Genomic DNA, 24,715 nt, shown 5'->3' on the forward strand with positions numbered 1-24,715 from the left:
AACAATTAATTAATTTGGGAGTTAAAAGAAAACAAAAAAATGTGACTTGAAAAATGGTTGACAGAAGACTTATAAGACTGTAAACTGTATGAATTGTGAAAACATAAAGAGAAGAAAATTTCAAAGTACTGATGTTCAAGGAAAAAATTAGATTACAAAAAGTTTTTTGAACATGAAAAAGTATTTACAGTAAAAAGACTTTGAATGGCTAGTCATATTTTAATTTTTTAATTTGTTGAACAAGGATAATAGTTTGCTTAAGAAGCCATCATAGTAGTATTTGTAGAAAAGATAAAGAGATACAACTTTACGGCATGCAATGTCTTTTTGCATTGATTTCTTGCAGTAAAAAAATGTTGGTTTTCCAGAGAGTTGTATATTTGGTACAGAGAGTTATACATTTGGTAAAGATTAAAAAAAGATTACAATTAAAATAGCAGCTGCACAAAAAAAAGAAAACTACCGGATAGTTGGTGAAATTTTACTCCAAACTAACAAAAAGGAAATAATGTTTTAATGCCTGCATCAAACCAGGTGATTATAAAGATGTAATAATAGTTGTCTAATCACCAGTGTTGTATGAGGACAACAGATATCTGTTTTTGTGTTTGCACATAGAGACCATTTTCCCTGTTTGTTAAGTAAGTTTATGCGTTTATAAATTAATTATGGTATCAACTGTAATAATTATGGTATTAAAATTACTACATTGATTATGGTATCAAAACTCCAACATGCCCTCTGCAAATCAAAGAAATGTCTGCTTTTGAAAAAGATTTGATACATCTAGTTAAAACTATAAAATTTTGCAATATCAATGATACGTATCAAGAAAAAATAAATCAGGGTATCAAATCCTTATAATCATAAAACCTTAACTTTTGCTAATAAAACCTCAAATATGTATAAATTAACTCCTAAAGAATACAATCACTACTATTTATAGAAAAGCTGACCCAAAACTGACTCAAAAAACTTAAAGATCAAGTAAACAGATAAAGTAAGCAACTTTTAATTAATTAGTTTTTAATAAAATCAAAATAAATACCTGAAACTTAAAGATAACAGATAAAGTAAGCAACTTTTAATTATTTAGTTTTTAATAAAATCAAAATAAATGGAACTTCTGAATGCTATATAATATTACAAGACCGCAAGGCTAATTTTCTAAATAACTATACTGTCCGACTAAATTTAAATCCTGTAAAGAATGAAGGGTAGAATTTTAAAAGTTCATTTATTGTATATCAATTCAGAGTTAAGAGCAAAACTTTATTTAAATCAATAGCAAAGCACCTAAGGCATAATAAATTGGTTTAAAGGTGTTAATGAAAAAAAACTGTTATAAATTTTTAGTCTTCGACATAAATAATTTCCATCAATCTCCAAAAATCTTCTAATAGAGACAATTAATTTTACTAAGCAACATGTATTTGTAAGTGAAGGACATAGTGCATATACAGCATGCAAAAAAATATTTATTGCGGAGGTATGCAAACTAGTTGGTATCATCATTTTGTTTCAGTTTTTGCAATTTTATAACAAGAGCCATTTTGGTCTGTATCGAAATGACGATGTGGCTATTTTCAAGAATAAAAGTGAACAATAAATTGAAAAAATAAATAAACATTTTATGCAAATTTTCAAAATTCTTAATCTTCTCATGTCTATAATAATCTAAAAATTTTTAATTATCTTGATGTAACCCTAAATCATTCTTACAATTCAGTCCAACCTTACAGTAAACTGGATAATTCCCATAGTTCCATTTCTTTGGAAAGCTCTGTGTTATGTTTATATTTATTGATGTTAAATGATTTTAAATATTTGTCTAACAAACTTTAAAAGAGGTTGCGCTTAAGCCAATTTATACTTTGTCTTTGTATTCAGGACATACTGTTCCTTGGTATAAAATGTAATTAGATAGACATTTGTTGCTTAATGGGCAGGCAGATTTATTAATGCAATAAAAGTTTTTTTCTCGAAATACAAATTTTTAAAATAAATTTTCAAAATTTGCATAAAATACAACCCAGTTTCATAAATTTGTCATCTTTGTTTAAATGAAAAATTGTAAATATTATTTTATAAAGGCACAAACTTATGGTCTCTATGTGAAGACACAAAACCAATTTCTGTGTCCTCCTATGACACTGGTGATTAGGCAACCATTATCATATCCTATTTTTTCTATTGTTAGATCTAACGTCGCTGTAGAGATGTCAGAACTTGTTTTTTTTTTCTTTTTATTTTAAACATCTTCACTTCCAACAAGGCTGCAAGCAAACACTATTAGAGTTGGAAGTTACAGAAAAAGAAAAGATAATTCCAAAGAACTCATGTTTGAGGAAAAAAACTGGGCAAATAAGAATTTTTAAAACACTTAGGAACAGTTACAGTAAAAGGATAAGACTTAATTATATAAATTTTAAGAGATGGCACAAGAGACTCAAGCTCTTTAGAGCAGCGCCCGTTATAGCATCTATAGAAAAGAGAAGCAATATTACAGCGATGTGACAAGTTGATTGAAGTTTGGCTGCAAGAGCAGGTCAAATTGTGTTTACAATGCACTTTTGCACCTTGTATAAAAGAGAAAAAGCGTCATTAGAAGATTTGCTCCAGATATGGCAACAGTATTCCATTCGAAGACGGATTTAAGATTTATAGAAATAAAAAATAGTATCCTGAGTAAGAAAGTGTCCAGCATGATAAAGAGATTGCAAAATTAGCAACCTTAGCAGATGCTAATTTTGCAATCGATTTGATATATGGTTTCCAAGAAAGATTGGAAGTTAATCTTAGAAAGAGTTTATCCTAGAAGGTAGATGGTAGATGACTCATTGAGTACATTACCATTCATGAATATAGGAAGATCTAGACTGTTGCGATAATGATTAGCTGAATAAAATTGAGCTTTATCTGATTTAAGTTCACCAGCCACTGAGAATCCCATTCTGTAGCAGAAGTGAGGCTATAAATCTTGGAATACCTTCTTCTAAAGCCTTTGATAAATTTTGGCATGCTAATCTTCTCCATACGATCTCTTTTTACAATGTAAAAAGAGATCGTATGCCAAGAGTGATAGCCTTAACCTCTCCACATCTTTCTATTGCACAATAAAACCTATCAGTTATTACCGTTAATAAATCAGCAGTAGAACAAGAAAATCGAGAACCATTTTGATGAACAGAAAGTAAGTTATTAGACTTAAGATGAGAGGTTAAGTGTTTATTAATAAAAGACTCGAAAAAGTTGCTTATGATAGGAAGAAGAACAATGGGGCGGTAGTTAGATGAGTTAGATCACTCACCAGAATTTTTGAAAATAGGGATAACAGATGCTGCTTTCCAACAGGCTGGAAGACAAGACTCTGATAAACACTTGTTAAGTAGTTTTGAAAGTATAAACAACAGCTCCAGCGGATACTTCTGCAAAACTATAACAGGTATGTTGTTCAGAACACAAGCTGTCTAAGCAGGAAATCACTTAAGATACTGAAACTGGAGTGATACAAATGTCAACCATGTTTGTTGGCTATATTAGGTAGGATGTGATTAGTGGAATCAAGAGATGAGATTGATAAAAAGGTGAGGTAACAAAAGCTGAGCCATGCACGAAGGATGAATAACAAAATTTCCCTTATTATAGATACTGTTAAAGATTCTCCATAAGTCTCTGGAGCCTAATTTTTGAGAAATATTATGAGATTTTGTGACCTGAGAATAGCAGGCTTTGTCGTTAGACAAAACCTTTTTACAATGGTTATTTGCAATAGTAAACAGATGTCTGTTTTCTGGAGAATTGTTTTGGCAATAAATATGGAAGTAATGTTTACGATTAGAAATTGCAGTAGCACAATGAAAGGAAAACCATGGAAAAGAGTGAGGCTTGGCTTGGAATTGTTAAGGGGGAATAAAAGATTCCATGCCAGCCTGAATCCAAGAAGTTACATAAGACACATTTGTCATCAGGAATATTTTTACCCAAGGGCCATCACGAAAGAAATCATGGAGAGAGTCCCAATCAACTTTAAGGTAGTTGTTAGAGGTACAATGATGGGGGATTCTGATGATGAAGAAGATTGAGATAATAGTTTTAGAGTGATCAGTAACACCCAAAGGTGAGTGTAGAAACTAAACACTGACTAGGATCAGAAACAAGACATAAATCAAGTAGAGAAGGTAAAGGATTTAGATTGTCTGGAAATTGAGTTGGAAAGCTGACTATTTGTGTTAGAGATTGAGGCAAAAGTTTTGGACCTTAACATCTGCACAGTCACTGACACTAGAACCAAGCCATTCAGTGTGATGAGTATTAAAGCCACCAACAACAACAGTATTGGCTGAAGGATAAAGAGAAAGGGCTTGGTCAATTTGATCAGAAATAACATCGAAAAGAGTGCAGTCTTGAGATAAAGGAGAGTGATATAGAACAAAGAAAAAGGCAATAGAGTAAAATGGTGCTAAACGAAAGCACATAAAAGAATAGTCTGTAGATTCAAACCTAGTTTCCCGACAAATGGGTGAATTCTTACGAATGTTTATGCCCAGGCAAAGCATGTGACTATTGGAGTCTTTATGAATTAAAGGAATCCAAATTAGTCTGAATCCAAATTAGTCTAACAAAGAGCAAATAAGCCTGGTGGGCTTTGCAAGAGGTAAGTCTTAACAGAAGAAAAGTTACTTTGAAGATCACAAATATTAGTGAGTGATAGATTTAGAGAACTTGGCAATGGCAATGGTTTTATAGTTTTTGATACTTTAGTCATTTTTATAAGTTGGTTAAAGAACTTGACTCGAATTTCAGATAGTACTCAGTACACTATCTAATAGTTCAAGCAATTGCCTCTTTACTACTAATAGACCCTAAGTCATATCAAATGGCTCCAAATGTATCCTTGACAATGTACACCAAAAGTACAAACAGGGACACCATCCATGGGCAACATGGCACTGTTAGTACTCTGATATTTTACAGCTGTTTTAGAGCTGTACCTTTATTAGAATATAATATAACGAGTTACCTAGTCATAAAAACAGAGACATAAGCAAAACCCATGCAATTAGTCAGGAAGATCCAGCATTCGACATTCTAAACTGGAAATAATGTTTTATAATTACATCTATGTCAGCGTAATAGATAAAGAATGGGTGTGAAGCTGGTCAACAGATAGAATCTGTTTACCACTTCAATTTAATTCCTTGTAATTGTAATTTTTTTTAAACAGTTTTTGAATTTTGATTTGATGGCTTTTGATTGCCTACAATGCATGAAATTTTAAGTCCTGAAAATTGTTGTTTTTCTTCATTTTAATTATATATGTGTGTGTGCGTGTAGGTATATGTTTGTATATACATATATTAGGGCGGGACAAAATTTTATCTTGAAAATCCACATAGTGTGGGGACTTCATTAGGCCCTATATAAGATATTTTCAAAAGAAAAAGAAATTTTAGGATCCAGCACGTTTTACACAATTTTTCCTGAAATTGTTGAAAAAAAATTGATTTTTCAATATGATTCATTTATTAAACCTCAGTTGTTTTTTAGCTTTGATTTTTTTTTTTAAATGTATTTACATAATGTAAACTAGTATATGTAAAAAAAATTTTATTAAAACATAATGATTGTTTTTTAATCAATTTTTGAAATAACAGTTCACTTTAATGAAAATACAGAAAAGATAATGCAGTAAAAACATAATTGTGAATGCTTCCTTATTTATTATATTAAAAAATTTACTTTCAAATGCTGGCATAATTATTCGAGATTTCTAAATGTTACAAGTATGAAATGTCGACTAGTATGTCAAATACAGTCAGCTGAAGCTTTTGTAACAATGTCTTTCAACACTTTGGCTGTGACAGGAATGTCTAAAAGTTGCAAAGGTTCTATTTCATATTCCATAATTTACGATTCTGTTTTATTGCTAAGTAAAGGCGGAGGTGTGACTAGTTCTTTTTTCTAGTCTATCATGTTAGTATAATCGTTTGAAAAAATATTGAGTGTTTTCAGTAGTTCAAAATTCCGTTTTTCACCTTCTTTGTTAAGCTGTGCTTCCAATATTCTACCGATTGCAGTTCTGCGAACTTCTTGTTGTTTATCAGCTACCATGTTTAAAATAATGTTTTCCAGATGTGCAAAAAAAGAATTTGTATTAACAACTTTATTCATAATATTCTGATATGGTTCTTTGGTTTGAGAAATCTTATTGCAAATAAAACAAAAGTTCTTTAAGCCATGACTTGCAGGTTGATGTGTTTTGATGTAAAACCAAGTAGGAGCATACACATTTACAATTATGCGTTCGAAATCAGCTAATGCCGCATCAGGATCGACAGTCGAAACATATAAATGCAATACTCATTGTGCATTCGCCCAGGAGAACGATGCTGAAGCAATTAAGAAACATGTCCGGAAGAAATGGCATGACTTATTTCGTATAGATAAGGTTGGTTTTCACTTAATTCTGCTACTAATCCTTGAGAAATCAATTCCAAATTTCCCTGAATAGGAAGAAAATCAATAGTTGGTCTTTTAGTCAAGTCCTCAAGTAGCTGTTTTCCTATTGGACCGCAAAGATTTGTTGGTCCACTGCTTGGACCATCTTTTTCAGAAAATATATGTCAAAAAGGCAGTTCATTCAAATGCAATAAGCAAATTAACCACTGTAATGGTCATTCAATAAACAATTCAATTCGTTTAATTACTCCACTGTTCCCAATGTAATTCTGGTTACATTGACCATGTAACCGGAGTTACATGGTCAATGTATTGGCCTAGCAGATAACTAACAAGAACATAGAGCTCTTCTCTGACTGAACCAATCTTGGTTGAAGTTTTCTCGATTCTTCCATCAAATCCAATTACTTCAAAACCATTTTGTTTTCATTTAAAGCCTTAACTTTTGTTTCCTCAAATTTGAATTTTTCCCGTTCTACCTTTTTTCTATCCAAAGTGTTTGATTCATTTAACAAACCCATGTCCTGCAGTTCTGCATTAACTATTTCTGCTGTTGCACGACTGCTAACTCTGTAGCAATCTGATGTGGCAGCAAGTCTAGAATACCATATTTTATTTCATAGCCATTTTACCACTGGAAAGGAGTTCTTCTAAGCTACTGCTATTACTTGCAAAATTTTCTTCAAATATGGTTTCAGTATTAACGTTGGCTATTTTTTTTTAATTTGGTGACTTATGGTCGAAAATGAAAATTTGCAAGATGTGTATATTATATATACATATACATATATATATATATAATATATATATATATAAAATATATATATATATATAATATATATATATATATTATATATGTATATATATATATATATATATATATATATATATATATATATATATATATATATATATATATATATTATATATGTATATATATATATATATATAATATATATATATATATATATATATATATATATATATATATATATATATATATATATATATATACATATATAATATATATATATATATATATATATATATATATATATATATATATATATATATATATATATATATATATATATATAATATATATATATATATATATATATATGTATGTATATATATAGTCTTCTCCATTTGAAATTTGATGCCAGTGCACAAAAAAACTTTGATCTTAAAACTTAATTCAGCATTATTATTTATTACTTTTTCAAATTTTTTTCATGTTTGGTTGCTTTAATGTCTCGAGTTTTTGCTTTTTTTTTTTTTGTCAGATCCAAACAACGACAAGTGTTTTGGTAGCAATTTTAATAGATTCTTACTGAAATATTTTTTGGGTTATGACAATATTCTTATGAACAGTATTAAAAGGATTGCAGATACTGATAATAATCTTGGTAAGAGCTATTCTTTTTAATGATTTTTTTAAATCTACACTAGCTTTAAAATTTAAATGATTTAAAAAAATGATTTCTTTTAAGGTTATATGGTGAATGTGGTGACTGGTGAAAACTATAAATTTGTTCCTTCCAGTATTGGAAAAGGATCTTATCTAATTTCATTTGTTCTTATGTTTTTGTTTGTAGGTGGCATTTTCTCATTTGTTATATATATATATATATATATATATATATATATATATATATATATATATATATATATATATATATATATATATATATATATATATATATATATATATATATATATATATATATATATATATATATATATATATATATTTATTTATTTATTTATTTATTTAAATTAAATAGGAGGACCTTCTGTCCTATATCTTCTTTTTTCTAAAACAAATTACATATTAGATATATTGCCAGAGTATTCAAAATTGTACAAAGTTATTAAATTTTAGTAATTATAAATTTTTAATTAAACTAAAAATGTACAGTGTCTGACAAAAAAAAAGCTTAGATAGACATGCAAGAGAACTCAACTAAATTTCTACAACTGATATAGAAAAAAAAAAAAAAAAAATTTATTTGGTGCATTGATTCTTAGATAGATAAAAAACAAGAAAAAAATGACGAAAATTTGAGAATTTTTATTGAAATAACGAAATAGACCAAACTAATACTTTGTGGTGAAGCCATGGCTTTTGATCACTGCCTTGCACCGACGAGGCATACTCTCAACAAGTGGATGTAAGAGTTTCTCAGAAATGTTCTTCCATTGATTTTGAAGAATTTGAAACAACTCTTCTTCATTTTTTGGAGCTCTTGTCTTGATTCCATGATCCAATATACTCCAGAGATTCTCGATAGGGTTCAGACCAGGACTTTGAGCTGGCCAAGAAAGAACCACTAATTTTTTGTTTTTCAAATAATTTTTCACATTGTTTGCCGTATGTTTCGGGTCATTATCTTGCTGAAAGACCCAACTTTTATCTTTAAAGAGCTCATTTGCAATAGGTATCAGTTGATGAATTAAGATTTGTATGTACAATTTACTGTCCATAATACCAGGAATTCTATACAAACGACCAACACCCGATGAAGTAAAACATCCCCATACATTCACTTTTTTATCGTGCTTTACTATTGGCTGTGTTACTAATGGATCGTAACGTTCATTATGTATCCGCCAAACACGCGACCGTCCACTGAAGCGCAAACAAAATGGTGACTCATCACTCCATAAAACATTTTTCCATTGTTTGATTGTCCAATTCTGATATTGCTTTGCCCATTGAATTCTTTTTTTTGGTTACTTTCAGAAATAAATGGTTTATTAACGCTCCAGTAAGGTTTAAATTTCCCAATAGAATGGATCCTTCGAAGAAGGATCCATTCTATTGTCTATCCGTTCGTCCACATCCAGTTTAAAATTTCTCTTTATTTCAGCCGCTGTTATCTTTCTATTCTTTCGAACCTCTCTTATAATTAATCTGTCCTCTCTGGCAGTTGTTTTACGCCTTCTTCCGCTCCCTTCTTTGCGTTTAAAACTTCCCGTCAAATAATACTTGAACAAAAGTCTTTGAATTGTAGTGCACCATCGATTCAATTTTTTTCCAATTTCATGGTCAGTGTATCCACTTTCATGCCATGCCACAATTTGGCCCTTTTCATACTCATTGAGTTGATTTCTTATCTTTTTTTGAGTTGTCTGGCGCATTGTTCGACTTGGGTGCTTTGATAGAAAAAGCGACAATTGAAGCAAGAAAGGTAATTTAGGATTACGTTTTCACTCACAATAAGTTTTTTTTTTCACAACTCGCCAAAAATTTGTCCGGAATTCAACATGTCAAGCTCTAATTGACAAATAATAAAATGACGTAAACATGTGGTTGTAGTTTGCCCAAAGATATTTCTAGAATATTAAAGAAACTATTGAAAAATAAAAACTATTAAAATTAATTATTAATTAGATTTATTTCTTCCTGAAATAGTATTGAAATATATATATATTGTAAAGAATATTTGATTGTCATTCTTTTTTGTTGTAATTTTTTGAGAGTTTACCTAAGCTTTTTTTTTTGTCGGACACTAGTTACACAAGATAGCGTTTCTTGAGATTACAGTAAATGTTAAGAATAACTTTTTTGTTATTACTAAAGAGAAAAGGTTTTATAATTTTGAAAACTTACCCTGACAAATGATGGTTACCCTAACAATTGATGGTTAGAAACTGCAAAAGTAAACCTATCATGCCTGCCTGAATTCTTGAATTTCTAAATGAATCATCTTTTTCAGTTGAGAAAAGGAAGACACTGATCCAACGATTGTTAAATTTAAAATTACTGAAAGAATCCCAATCATCTTTAAAACACAAAGAAATAAAAAGGAGAAAAAAGATATAAAAAAAGTTTTAAATCAGAAATATCTAATGGATATTGAAAGTCAAGTGACCACATATTAGTTTAAGTGAGCACATATTAGGTTGAAAAAAAAAAAGAAGCAAAGTGTTCCAGTTTGTGTTGTTATAGAATTAATAATGTTAGTTTTCTGGGTTTTCATGATTATCATCCACTCAACAAAATGGAAAATAAAGTTATCAAGAACAAAAGAAATTGAAATAAGTTAAAAAGAATGTTATTAAAAACAACATAAAAAATAAAAAGTAAAACAATTCAATGTTATTAGTGGTTAGTGAGTTTTTGTAAATAAGAAGCTATCATCATTAAGATTTAAAAATTGTCAAAGAATTGTCTTTTAAAAGCATGAAACTAAACTTACTTTAAGTATATTTTTAACTTTTTAGAGTTTTTATACTTTATATATAGAACTTTTTATACTTTATATATATATATATATATATATATATATATATATATATATATATATATATATATATATATATATATATATACTACTGTGATCAAAAAGTAAGGTGAATTATTTTATAAAATGAAAAATCTTTATTTATTCTTCCAAATCTGTATCGTCCCCCTCAAAATAATCCCCCTCGGCCCCAATGCACTTTTGCCAACGTTTTTTCCAGTCTTCGAAGCATGCCGAAAAGTCCTCGGTAGGGATAGCCTTCAATGCGCGTGCCGATTCATGTTGGATCTCTTCAATGGACTCAAAACGATTTCCCCGGAGTGGTCTCTTGAGCTTTGGGAACAGCCAGAAGTCACACGGTGCTAAGTCGGGCGAATACGGTGGTTGTGGAGCAACATGGGTAGAGTTTTTGGCGAAAAACTCACAAAGAACCAGTGCTGTGTGCAAAGGCGCATTATCGTGGTGCAAAATCCAAGAGTTATTGGCCCATAATACCGGTCTCTTTTTGCAAATAGCTTCACGCAAACGTTGCATAACGCTTAAATAATATTCCTTGGCGGGAAGTTTAAATTAAAAATTCACCTTACTTTTTGATCACAGTAGTATATATATATATATATATATATATATATATATATATATATATATATATATATATATAAGTATATATATATATAAATATATATATATATATATGTATATATATATATAAATAAATAAATATATATATAAATATATATATATTAATTGAATTAATATATTAAAAAAATCACCAAACATATATATATATATACATACTTTATATATATATAATATATATCTATATATATATATATATATATATATATATATATATATATATATATATATATATATATATATATATATATATATATATATATATATATATATATTATATATATATATATATATATATATATATATATATATATATATATATATATATTAATATATATATATATATTAATATATATATATATATATATATGCATATATATATATATATATATATATATATATATATATATATATATATATATATATATATATTAATTGAATAAATATGTTTAAAAAAATCGCCAAAAATTTATATATTTATATATATATATGTATGTCTACTGTCAGGTATATATATGTATTATAATATTTAAAAATTTATATATATATATATGTATTGTAATATGTCTAATGTCTACTGTTAGGTCAGGTTATCCTGCTACTGGTAACGTGTAACCCAGTACAATCTGCTTCATGTCCTGCTGCCTTGTAGGATACGTCTTTTTAGTCAAAGGCTAGGAGATGCCAACTCCAACTTATAACACCCTCTGCCTTGGGGTTCTTGGTTGAGTAAAGGCTAGAGATAGTGTCTTGATAAAAATACTCATCTTGGGCAGATGTTAAATGCATCCGGCTACTGTTTTGTAGGCCTTTAAGGCTTCCTAGGAGAAGACTTAAAGGGTAAACAGATTTTATATGTTGACCAGCCTCGCACCCCTTCTTCATCTATTAGGCCGGCGCAGATGTATTTTTAATACATTGTTTCCAATTTAGGATGTTGAATGCTGGATCTTCTTGACTCTATGCATGGGTTTTGCTTGTGTCTCTGTTTTTATGACTAGGCAACTCATTCTATTATCTCCTAATGAGGGTACAGCTCTAAAACTCAGTTTTATGGTTCTGAGGCCAGCTGGTAGTCAGGTTTCCCAAACTCTGTGGTAGCTCTCAGAGAGGCTGACTCCATCAACAGCTGAAAAATATCAAAGTATTAACAGTGCCATGTTGCGCAGGATGGTGTCCCTGTTTGTACTTTTGGTGTGCATTGTCAAGGCCACATTTGGAGCCCTTTGTTACGGCTTAAGGTTTATTAATAGTAATGAGGCAATTGTTTGGGCTATTAAACAGTGTACTGAGTACTATCTATACTTTGAGTCAAGTTCTTTAACGAATTTAAAAATAAATAAAGTACCAAAAACTATAAAACACGAAAAAACATCATCATCGCCAAGTTCTCTAAACCTATCATTCACTAATATTCATGGTCCTCAAAGTAACTTTTCTTCTGTTGAGTCTTATTTCTTGCAAAGTTCACCAGACCTACTTGCTCTTTGTGAGACTAATTTGAGTTCAGCTGTCTCATCTTGTGATCTTAGTGTTGATGGTTATCTTCCTTTAATTTGCAAAGAATCCAATAGTCACATGCTTGGCCTGGGCATTTACATTCGTAAGAAATCACCCATTTGTCGGGAAACTAGGTTTGAATCCAAAGACTGTTCTTTTATGTACTTTCGTTTAGCACCACTTCACTCTATCGTCTGTCTCTTTGTTCTATATATCGCTCTTCTTCATCTCAAAACTGCACTCTTTTTGATGTTATTTCTAATCAAATTGACCACGCTCTCTATCTTTATCCATCAGATAATATTGTTGTTGTTGGTGACTTTAATGCTCATCACACTGAATAGCTTGGCTCTAGTGTCAGTGATTCTGCAGGCATTAAAGTCCGCAACTTTTGCCTTGCTCAATCCCTAACTCAAATAGTCAACTTTCCAACTCGCTTTACAGAAAACCCGAATCATTTACCTTCTCTACTTGACTTATGTCTTGTTTCTGATCCTAGTCAGTGCTCAGTTTCTCCACATTCACCCTTAGGTGCTTCTGATCATGGTTTGATCTCTCTAATACTATTATCTCATTCTTCTTGATCATCTGAATCCTCTTATCGTCGTACCTCTTACAACAACCTTAAAGCTGACTGGGACTCTTTCCGTGAATTTCTTCATGATGGCCCTTAGGTAGAAATCTTTTGTCTTCTTGTTGACAAATGTGCTTTTTACATAACTTCGTGGATTCAGGCTGGCATGGAATCTTTTGTTCCCTCTCGACTTACTTCCATATCTACAGTAAAACAATTCTCCAGAAAACAGATGTCTGTTTATTACTGCTAGAAACCATTGTAAAAAGGTTTTGTCTAATGCCAAAGCCCGCTATTCTCAGGTCATGAAATCTCGTATTTCATCACAAAAATTAGGCTCTCGTGACTTCTGGAGAGTCTTTAATAGTATCAATAATAAAGGCAAATCTGTAATTCCACCTCTCTTTTATGGTTCGGACTTTGTCACCTCTCCTAAAGACAAAGCTGAGTTGTTTGCTAAGATCTTTTCATCAATATCATCTCTTGATTCCATTAGTTGTGTTCTGCCTAATATAGCTGTCAAACAGGTTGATCCATTGCTTGAGATTTGTATCACTTCAGCTTCTGTATCTAAAGTGATTTCCTGCTTAGACTCCTTTACAGCTTGTGGCCCGGACAACATACCTGTTATAGTCTTGCAGAAGTGTTCTTTGAAGCTGTTGTCTATACTTTCAAAACTATTCAACAAGTGCTTATCAGAGTCTTGTTTTCCAGCCTGCTGGAAAGCGGCATCTGTTATCCCTATTTTCAAAAATTCTAGAGAGTTCTCTTATTTGTTTAACTACCGTCTTATCAGTGTTCTTCCTATCAAAATCAAGGTTTTTAAATCTTTAATGAACAAACATTTAATCTCTTATCTTGAATCTAATAACCTACTTTCTGATCATCAATATGGATTTTGATCTTCTCATTCTACAGCTGATTTGCTAGCAGTAGTAACCGATAGGTTTTATCATGCATAAGATATAGGTGGAGAGGTTTAGGCCATTGCTCTTGACATTTCTAAAGCTTTTGATAAAGTTTGGCATGCTGGTCTTCTCCATAAGCTTTCTTCTTATGGTGTATCTGGTAACATTTTTAAGATTATTGAATCCTTTCCAATCGTAGTATAAAAGTTGTCCTCAATGGACAGCATTCTTCTTCTTATTCTGTAACTTCGGGGGTTCCTAAAGGTTGAATCTTTGGCCCTATACTCTTTCTAATTTACATAAACAATCTTCCAGATATTCTCACATCTAAGGTGGCATTGTTTGCTGATGGTACTACCATTTATTCTCGTCATGATAAGACGCCAACACTCTCTGATTGCTTGGAAGGGGCTTTTGAGCTGGAAAAGGGTCTCACTTCTACTACAGCATAGGGTTCACAATGGCTGTTGAACTTTAATTTAGATAAAACTCAATTTTTTCAGCAAGTTGTTCTCCCAATAATTTAGATCTTCCTATATTTATGAACGGTAATGTACTTAATGAGTCATCTACCCTTCTAGGATTAACTCTTAGTTCTGATCTTTCTTGGAAACCGTATATCAAATCCGTTGCAAAATTAGCATCTGCTAAGGTTACATCTCTTTATCGAGCTTGACACTTTCTTACTCAGGATTCTATTCTCTATCTCTATAAATCTCAAATCTGGCCTTGTATAGAATACTGTTGCCATATCTGGGACAGATCTTCAAATGATGTCCTTTCTCTTTTAGATAAGGTGTAAAAATGCATTTTGAACATAGGTGGACCTGCTCTTGCAGCCAACCTCCAACCATTATCACATCGTAATATTGCTTTTCTTTTTCTTTTCTACTAGTACTATAATAGGTACTGCTCTAAACAGCTAGCGCCTCTTGTGCCTTTTACTAAAATTCATTCTTGTGTTACTCATCATTCAATTCAGTCTCATCCTTTTTTTGTGACTGTTCCTAAGTGCTCCAAAAACTCTTATTCCTCTAGTTTTTACCTTGAACATCAGCTCTTTGGAATTCGCTTTCTTTTTAAGTTGTCTGTCAATCGTTTTATTGCTATACAATCTTCATCTTTTATCTTCCAATAACTTCCAACTTTAATTAGTGGTTGCTTGCAGCCTTGCTGGAAGCAAAGATGTTAAAAAAATAAGAAAATTTATAAATGTATATATATATGTATATATATATATATATATATATATATATATATATATATATATATATATATATATATATATATATATATATATATATATATATATATATATATATATGTATATATATATTTATATATATATATATATATATTTATATATATATATATATTTATATATATATTTATATATATATATATTTATATATATATATATATTTATATATATATTTATATTTATAATATATATATATATATATATATATATATATATATATATATATATATATATATATATGTATATATATATATAATCAAGATGGTAATTTTAATCAAACTTTACAGGGTTTTTTTAACTAATAAAAATCAGGAAAATGAGTTTAATTTTGTTTATTTTTAAAAGAACAATTTATAAACATTAATAAGATAAGATCGTTAAAAAAAAGAATTCAAAAAAAAAAAAAAAAATTACTTAATTATAAAATGAGTTGTATAAAAGTTTAATCAAATTAAGTCTTAGAACAATAAAAATTAAAAAAAAATTTAGTATTCAAAGTATCCTCCTTTGGCTCGATAGCAAAAAAGAACTCGTCTCTGCATTATTTAACCAATTTCATGCGCATCTTATGTGGCACTTTTCATCAGTACTCATTCAGAAGTTGCTTCACATGCTTCATAACAAGGCAATTGTCTGCTGTACAATTGCCTTGTTGATGTTTTTGTTGGTATATTGGTTGATACGGTCATTATACAGGTCATAAAAACCAGGGCCTATGTGGGAAAAACATCCCCATATGCCTACTAAGCCTTACCACCTTGTCGTCTTGCTTGTAAATAGCGCTCGCTATATTTCTCAGTTGCAAATTTCTTAACGTATATTCTTCCTTTGCGGTTTACAACTTGAAAATGCACACGTTCTTTGCACCATTTTTGTCTTTTGCACCAGTCCATGATTAACAGGATAGGCTTACTTATTGCAATGTAAGACCCAGTACCTTTTTTTGCTAATGTTCTTCTAATATGTTCTTTGCTTACATTTCGATTAAAAAGGATCAGTTGAATATTTGAGCTAGGTTTTTGTTGCTGAGCCTAGGATTTTTTCTACTGGTTCTGAATATGCTACTTTTGTCACGGTCACTAAGCTTCAGTGGTCTTCCAAAATGAGGCATGTCAACGTTACCTATTAGCTCCTAGGTTTTCACTGTTTTTTGCACGCAAAATTCAGAAACAACAATAAGTTTACTAATTTCAATGTTGTTATGATTCTTTGATTTGACCAGTCCAATAATTTGCTGTTTGATGCTCTCTGACACTGCTTTTCTACCCATTTGCAAGCGAATTGAAATTTAAAATATTGCAGTTATTCTTTAGATTTTTTACTTTTTTGCAATTAGAATATTTTTTTTATAATTTTAAAATAATTTTTTTTTATTTAAGAATCACAAGTAAGGCCACGCAGTTAAGGTTTTTTTTGGTTCAGTTTTTTCGATTTGGTTTTAAAAAGAAAAGTAACGCTTCTGTTTTTTTCGGTTTGATTTTAATTTTTTTTGATTGGTTATTAGAGGTCATTTATTTAATAAATTTAGAATTACATATTTTTAAAAATACCAAAGAAAACTAAAAATAAATTTTTATTGTTTTAATATTTTCTTTTATATAAACAATTTTTTCAACATTTTCAACCGCCAAAAAAGTTTGGCTGGCAGTGACAACATTACCGGCAGTAGAAAAAACCCTCTCCGAATTTGCAGAAGTTGCTGGTATAAAAAGATATTTTTGTGCATAGTTTGATAAAATTGGGTACTGCAACTTCATAATTTTTCACCACTCTAAAATATTTGTTGTTTCTTCAGCTGTTTCGGCTGCTAAATAATGATCAATTTCTAAACCCAATTTAGTCATCGTTGAAGCACTGCATGCTGAAATATCTTGTTTCAGTCTTTTTCTAAGCAGTTTGTGATGATTAATTTTAACATTTTCATTACTTTCATTGTCTGTTTTGCTGCTACTCATTAAAGCTTTTTCATATTTTTTTTCTCTTTTTCCTGAGTCTATTGCTTCTTTTATTTCATCACATTTTTTATATTCAATCAAATGCAGGTAATGTGGGTCTAAAAAATTTGCAAAACAATTAATCATCTGCTCAGCACTATTAAGAGGATATCTTTCCTGCAGTTCACAAATCAGCATTTTTATAAATGTTCTTGTTGGATTGTGTTTGAGATGTTGATCAGAAAGAAGCTCTTGGTGCAAGGAATATAATTCAGATATCACATCTTGAATTGTTGGTCTTTTATTGGCTAATAAGATTACTGAAAATTTTTTTCAAGAAATGGAATGCTGTTTTCTAATGTCTTCCATTGATCATCTGAGGGACATGACCTTTCAAACTCATCATTGGTTTTTGCAAGTCTTTTGATTGCATCTTTGACTTAACTTGACTTTTGACTAACTTTATGCACATGTAATCAGAACTCCATCGTGTTGTACTTGGAACAATCAATTTCCTGGGCTTAATTCCAAGTTCTTCACAAGCATCTTGAAGCTTGGTTGTAGAGAGTACACTTCTATGTATGTGTGATACTAAATTTGTACAGTTTTTTATTGCTTTAGAAAGTTCAATTGAATTTTTGATTGCTTTAAGAATAACTAGCTGGATTGTGTGATCATTGCAGCGCAATTCTGAATTAATTTCATCACTTTCTTTAGCAGCTAAAACAATGTTGCTGCCATTGTCATTAACGCAAGCTCAATGGACTTCTTCATTTAAGTTTAAATTAGCAATAAAAGTGTCCAGGTTTACTGCAATAGCAACCCCAGTGTGTCTACTAGTAAATGGTGCGCAAGCAATGAGAAAACTTACAAAATTAAAGTCTGAACTAATGTAGTGAATTGTAAGACTCATGTAGGAATCATTGTTTTGACTTGTCTAGAGATCTGTTGTAAAACTAGCTCCAGTTACTTCTGAAAAATCTTTGAGAAACTCTATTTGCTACCCCTCCTTTACCTTTTCATACAACATAGGTAGTTTTTGACGTCTAAATGTTGATGCAGATTTTACAGTAAATTTGCAATTTACTTCACCAATAAACTCTTGTGCTCCTTAATTGTCTAAAATTTCAAAAAAGGTAGACTAAACTTGCAAATAAATTTTGTTAAATCTAAGTCAAACTTTAATTGCTTTGAATCATTTAACCCATATTTTTGGTTTTTTATAATGCAACTTTCAGTTGTAGTTGTTTTTGTCTCTTTTTCTTTAAATTTTTGTTTATTAAATATCTCTGTAGTTTTCAAAACATGTTCTTTCCCAGATGCTTCAAGTTTAGTTTTGGCGTGGCTGGTTATTGTTGAAGTACTGCCACAGTTTATTTTGTAAGATTTCAAGCAAATTTTACATTTGACTTCAAATTTACTTGACTTTTAAAAGATTTTCCAAATATCACTTTCTTTCGCCATCTTTAATGTGAATAAAATAAAAATGATTAGTGAGACAACCAAACCATATAATAAACATAAATAAATAAACATAAATAAAAAATTAATTTTGAAAAAGTATAATATCAGATAACAACATAAACAAATTTAACTTAAGAGTTTTTCAAAATCCTTAAAAAGTATTTTAATTATTTTTTAGATCTTTAGTTATTTATTTATTTTATTATTTTTAGATCTTTATTAGTTACAATGCAAATTATTTTACGTCTTGCATGCTCCTAAAGGCATTAATAATATTTAAAGAACAATTTATTTTGATTATATCAGTTTTATTATTTATACAATGAAAACAGTTTAGAAAACAAGGTTTTCAAAATAATGATATTATAAGGTAAATATTATAAACAATATTAGAAATAAATAAGTAAAAAAATGCAGCTTTTTAGAAAAAGTTTATACTATACTTACATTTTACAAGACTAACTCTCAAAAAGTTTTACTCCATGTGGTCCGCAACATTTGTTCTAATTTCATGGCAAGCTGTTTGCGGACTATTTTATTATGTTTACGTTGTTCCCCATTTTAATTTGTTTTTATGTGATTTGAAATTTCTTAAATTAAATAACAATTAAATATTATTTAATAATTTTTGATAATATTTGATATTAAATAATTTTTTTGACATCTCAAAATTTTAGATCGGTTTTTAACATTTTTTTCAGTTACGATTCGGTTTTTATTTTATTTTAAATAGTTAGATCGGTTCAATTTGGTTTTTTTGTTTCGGTTTTCACTGAAAGAAGGGTTCAGTTTGTTTAACCGCATGACCTTAGTCATAAGTACCTTTCATATTTATTTATTATTTAATTTTTGTTGATTTTGTCCTAGATAAGTTAGTTAGTTAGACATCTTGACTGGATATTACTATTTGATATCTGAACAGTTAATAAAATTATTCAATTGTTTATATCCAATATTTCATATTTAGTAAGAAGGAAAAAAAACTTGTATTAAGTTTTTTTTGTTTTAATGCTGCACAGGTGCCTTATGAAATCATTTGGTAATTAACAGAATGAGAAAACCTAGAACAAGGTTATGTTAACAAAATCTTGATTGAATCCTATTGCTTTTCTTTTACATTAATGAAACCATTTGTATGATTCATAGTTTAGGTTGAGAGAGGCACATACATTCGTCAAATATTTAAAAAAGAAATAATTTTATTCATCAAATTTAAAATGAAATTTCTGGTTTGAATTTTAGTAGAAGATTTAAATTTTTTATGTTTTAGGTACCCAAGAGTATATACTTTTGTTCCCTCGAAAGGGCAACAACAGACTTTTTGGTCATGTTACATATGGTTTTTACAGGATGTGATAAATATATATATTTTCTTAAAAAAAGTATGAATACAAAAATTAAAATAAACACTAATCGGATAATAATACCAATCATAATTAATATTAAAGCAAAATTAACAATTATATTAATAGTTATAACAACATTTGTACTATTAGATGTACAAATTATAATAGTAATAATAGAAGTAATAATAACAATGAGAATAATATTGATGCATATCAAAGCTAAATATTAATTAATAATAATAAGTAATAACAATTAAATAATAGTTTAAAAGTATTTACATCGCATGTATTAATAATAATAATAATAGATAATAACATTTGCAATGATAATGATAATAATCCATAGTGAGCCCAATATTCTACAAACAGTATCTCTCCAACAAATAAGCAAAAAAAACATGATTTAAGATGAAGTAGTAAATTATTCCATGATTTTATGCATTGGTTTGTGATTTATAACCGTATTTTACTAAATAATGATTTGAAAATAATTTAGGGTTATAAAGGATCCAAGATAATAATGAGGACTTTTAAAAAGTAAGGTAGGTCTACTTGTTTATGATTCTAAACAAATAACCAGATAAACAAGAAATATATAAAAGGACTCTTTGTCTTTTAGTTTGATGAAATCTTTGTGATGAAAAAGTTTTAAGTTGAATCACTTTGTAATAATCGTAACTTACTCATAACAAAAAAAATGTAATATTTTGAAGTCAAAAATTAATAAAACAGTAATTGTGTGTTTATTTCCTCAATGTGAAAACAATTCATGCTGATTGTGGTTTCACAATCAGGTTTGTACTCATATCAATAAGACATAAAGTTTTCCCCGTCAAAAAAGTCCAGAATACAATATTGAGTAATAGATCTGTTTTTATTAACTTTTCTATGTATATTGGTCTAATTGATCATCCAAAAAAAATAAAACTTTTTGTTTTTATTATTTTTCATTGATTATAATTGTGACTGACTTGCAGTTTAATAATCATTATACATATATACATACATTGTGACTGACTTGCAGTTTAATAATCATTATACATATATACATACATTGTGACTGACTTGCAGTTTAAAAAATTTAAGCCTAGTTCAAAATAACTTCATGTAAAATTAGTTTTAACTAATAAATATTATATGAAACTTTTCTTGTACATGTTATTGAGAGAACAAAGCTCCTTATCTATTATAAGAAAATCCAAAGAAAAAATATGTTCGTATACAAATAACTGAAACTTTTGGCTAACTTTTTGTTTTTTATAAAATAAAATAATAGTAGGTTTAAAAAATGGGTTGGATATATAATCAACAAAAAAGGTTTTTTAATGTATTTCATGTTGGGTCTCAAATGAATGGTATACAATTTCAAAACAATAATCATTTTATTAAAAAAATGTACTTTTTTCAGTTTAAAACAATAATCATTTTATTAAAAAAATGTACTTTTTTTAGTTTAAAAAATGTCATTTTTTGTGCAGTAAAATCTAAAATAATAATTTGTTTACATACATACATACATACATACATACATACATACATACATACATACATACATGCATACATACATACATCAGCCCTCAGAATTAGAGTCGATATTCATCAATGCCGAGCTTACTGCCAACCTGAAAGTGTCTGAAGTTGGAAATTTCTCACTGACCTTGTGTTTATGTTGTTACAGTGAAACCTTTGTAAAATAAAATTAATAATGTAAATAAAGAGAAAAAGAAATTTCTATATATAAAAGCTAAGTTTAATAGCATTCCTTATAAATGATGATTGGCTTTTTTTTAAGAAATGTATGACAAATTAATTCATAATACTGAAAATGTACCCATTAATACTTTAACTGTAACTTCATCATTTAAGCATCTACGGATAAACATATCTATTAATATATCATCAATTATAAAAATGAATTCTTCAAATTTTTGTTGAAAAAAAATTGTGTTTGCATTGTTGAATAAAAAAAGTGAGAAAATATTAAAAACTATTTTGTTCCTTAAAAATGGTCTGCAAAAATCAATGCAAAATTTACTCAAGTTTGTTTCAAAAAAGGGCTATATATATATATTAAACTCATATATATTCAAAGTTTTAATATCTAATAAAGGCTTGGCATGAGTATAACAGTCATTAAAACAAATGTTTTTTGCTAAAGTATTGACTGTAGCAAAAAACATTTGTTCTAAAGTAATGATCACTAAGATTCGTATTTTTCTTACATATAGTAAAATTATTTTAAATATAATTTTTTAAATAATAATCGCTTTTAATTTAAAAATATATATTAAATATTCTATAATCAAAATTCATTTTATTAGACTATTGCCATATCAATGTTGCTTCGATACTGTCATCAGCAGGTGTTTTACTTTATTGGTATGATTTAATTTTTTTTTGAATTTTTTTTTCCCTCTTTATCTTTCCATAGCCAAAGGGGCTACTACAGTTGAGAAGGCTGCTCATTTTTTTATTTGTTTTAATTATTACTAAAGTGTTGTTACAATCCTTTGTTAACCCTATAACTTCTAAACATTATCTTTGACAAACAAAGCTGTTGTAGGGAGAAGCAAGTTGAGTGTTTTACTACCAAGAAGAAGTTGGTGGGAGTTCAACACTTCTTTTTTATAAAGGACATTACAGAGTTGCTGAATCTTTACACTGCTACTGCAATTATTTTATTTTATTTACTTTTTAAAAAACTGTATAAAGTAATTTAATATGAGATTTTCTTATTGATTCTAGTGAACATGCTACAAGTGATGAACATGAATGCTCTAATAATATTTCCTTTAGCACCTCTTATGGCTGTTATTTTATCACTTGTGGGTAGGTGTTTTAAATCTTATAGTTTATTTAAACTTTATTAACTTTTTGCTCTTCATATAAAATATTTATTTTTGTCTAAATAAATTGCTACTTTTTTTTTTTTCTTATTGGTTTTATTTATTCACATGATAGGATTAGAAACTATAATGGCAGAATTCTTCCATGATACATCCATAACCTTTTATATTATATTAATGGTTTGGACTGTTGACCAGTTTGATACAATTTGTTGTCATACAGTCATTTCACAAAAATATTGGCTTCGGTATGGTTTAAATTCTTATGTTACTTGTAAATAGAAATTTTTAAATCTTCTTTTTCTTTATTAGCTAAAGTTTTATTTTTTTTACTTTTTCACTATTTTTTTAAATTGAATTATTTGAAAATATTCACTATATATTAATAAACTGATTTAATTGATTATTTATAAGCTATATTTTACTAAATTTTAATTATCTAGTAATTTTAAAGATTGCTAAAAACAACTTTGGAGGAGGAGGAAGGGGGTGGATTTGTCTTTAAGTGATGGTTCATTCATTTTTAGTAAAATGAATATTTAAAATGCTGAACTGAGTATTTAAAATATTTTGAGCTAAATAATAATTTAAAATCTTAAATTTTTTGTGACAAACAATAGAATAAAACATCAAAAAAAGTATTTTTTTTTTTCCCAAACTTTTTAAACTTTTTCTATAAAAAAAAAAAAAAAAAATTTAATGAAAATTCCATTATGTTTTCATGAAAAGTTCTTAACTTTTCGTTAAAACATTCATTTTACTTTTAATTTTTATTTTTTACTTAAAACCTTTATAACATTCTTTGTTGGCTTTTGATGTTTTAAATTTAATTAAAGTTAAAAGTACCATTAATAAAAGAATTATTTTAACCATCAAATATCTTTAATGGTTGATTTGTCAAGTAAATACAAGTTTTTAGAATCAAAAGAAAATGTAGAAAAACTCAATGAAGAATTAGAAAAAACAAATGACAAATTTACTGAAGCAATGGAACATGTGAATAGATGGATATTGCACGATGGAATTTAAAATTTTTGTTTGAAATAACACAGGATGGATCAAAAAGTTAACCTTGTAATGGAAGATCAAGTATATTATCTATGCTTAACTCAAAAAAGGAACAATAAGTCTGAACGTAATGAAGAAGAACATGATAATGGCAAAGGAGCAATGAAAAATGAAGTAAGTAATTTTAATGAAAAAACTGCAAAAATCTATAGAAACAACTAAAACCATGTATGAGGGAAAATCAACCAAAAGATGTAGAAATATTTTCCAACTTGTTTGATGTAGCAGTAATAAATTTAAAAGAAGCAAAAAGAACTGAAGAATTTGGTGGTGAAATATTAAACTACAAAAAAAAGTTCCAGAAATTATGTTAATAAGATATAAGTGTTGGGTATATGACAACAGATTAAAAGAAAATGCTGAATCTCTCAAAAAGTTTACAGTTAATGAAGTGAATTTTTAAATATCAGCTATAGAAACATTGATGAACCTCCTGAAGGAAATTTGTCTTAATCAACCTCCT

At 28.6% G+C, this 24,715-nt stretch overlaps 1 protein-coding gene across 1 annotated transcript in view; it reads left to right on the plus strand.

The window, feature by feature from the left end:
• LOC101234443 (membralin) overlaps positions 1-24,715 on the plus strand; it is a 43,169-nt gene that overhangs the window by 14,638 nt on the left and 3,816 nt on the right. Inside the window, exons 5-9 of the mRNA XM_065801214.1 lie at positions 7,749-7,871; positions 7,956-8,056; positions 22,660-22,717; positions 23,084-23,167; positions 23,300-23,432. Coding sequence (XP_065657286.1) covers positions 7,749-7,871; positions 7,956-8,056; positions 22,660-22,717; positions 23,084-23,167; positions 23,300-23,432 — 499 coding nt within the window. The remainder of the gene's footprint in view (positions 1-7,748; positions 7,872-7,955; positions 8,057-22,659; positions 22,718-23,083; positions 23,168-23,299; positions 23,433-24,715) is intronic.

This window comes from Hydra vulgaris, chromosome 07 (genome assembly GCF_038396675.1).
Source record: "Hydra vulgaris chromosome 07, alternate assembly HydraT2T_AEP".
NCBI classification, from domain to species: domain Eukaryota; kingdom Metazoa; phylum Cnidaria; class Hydrozoa; order Anthoathecata; family Hydridae; genus Hydra; species Hydra vulgaris.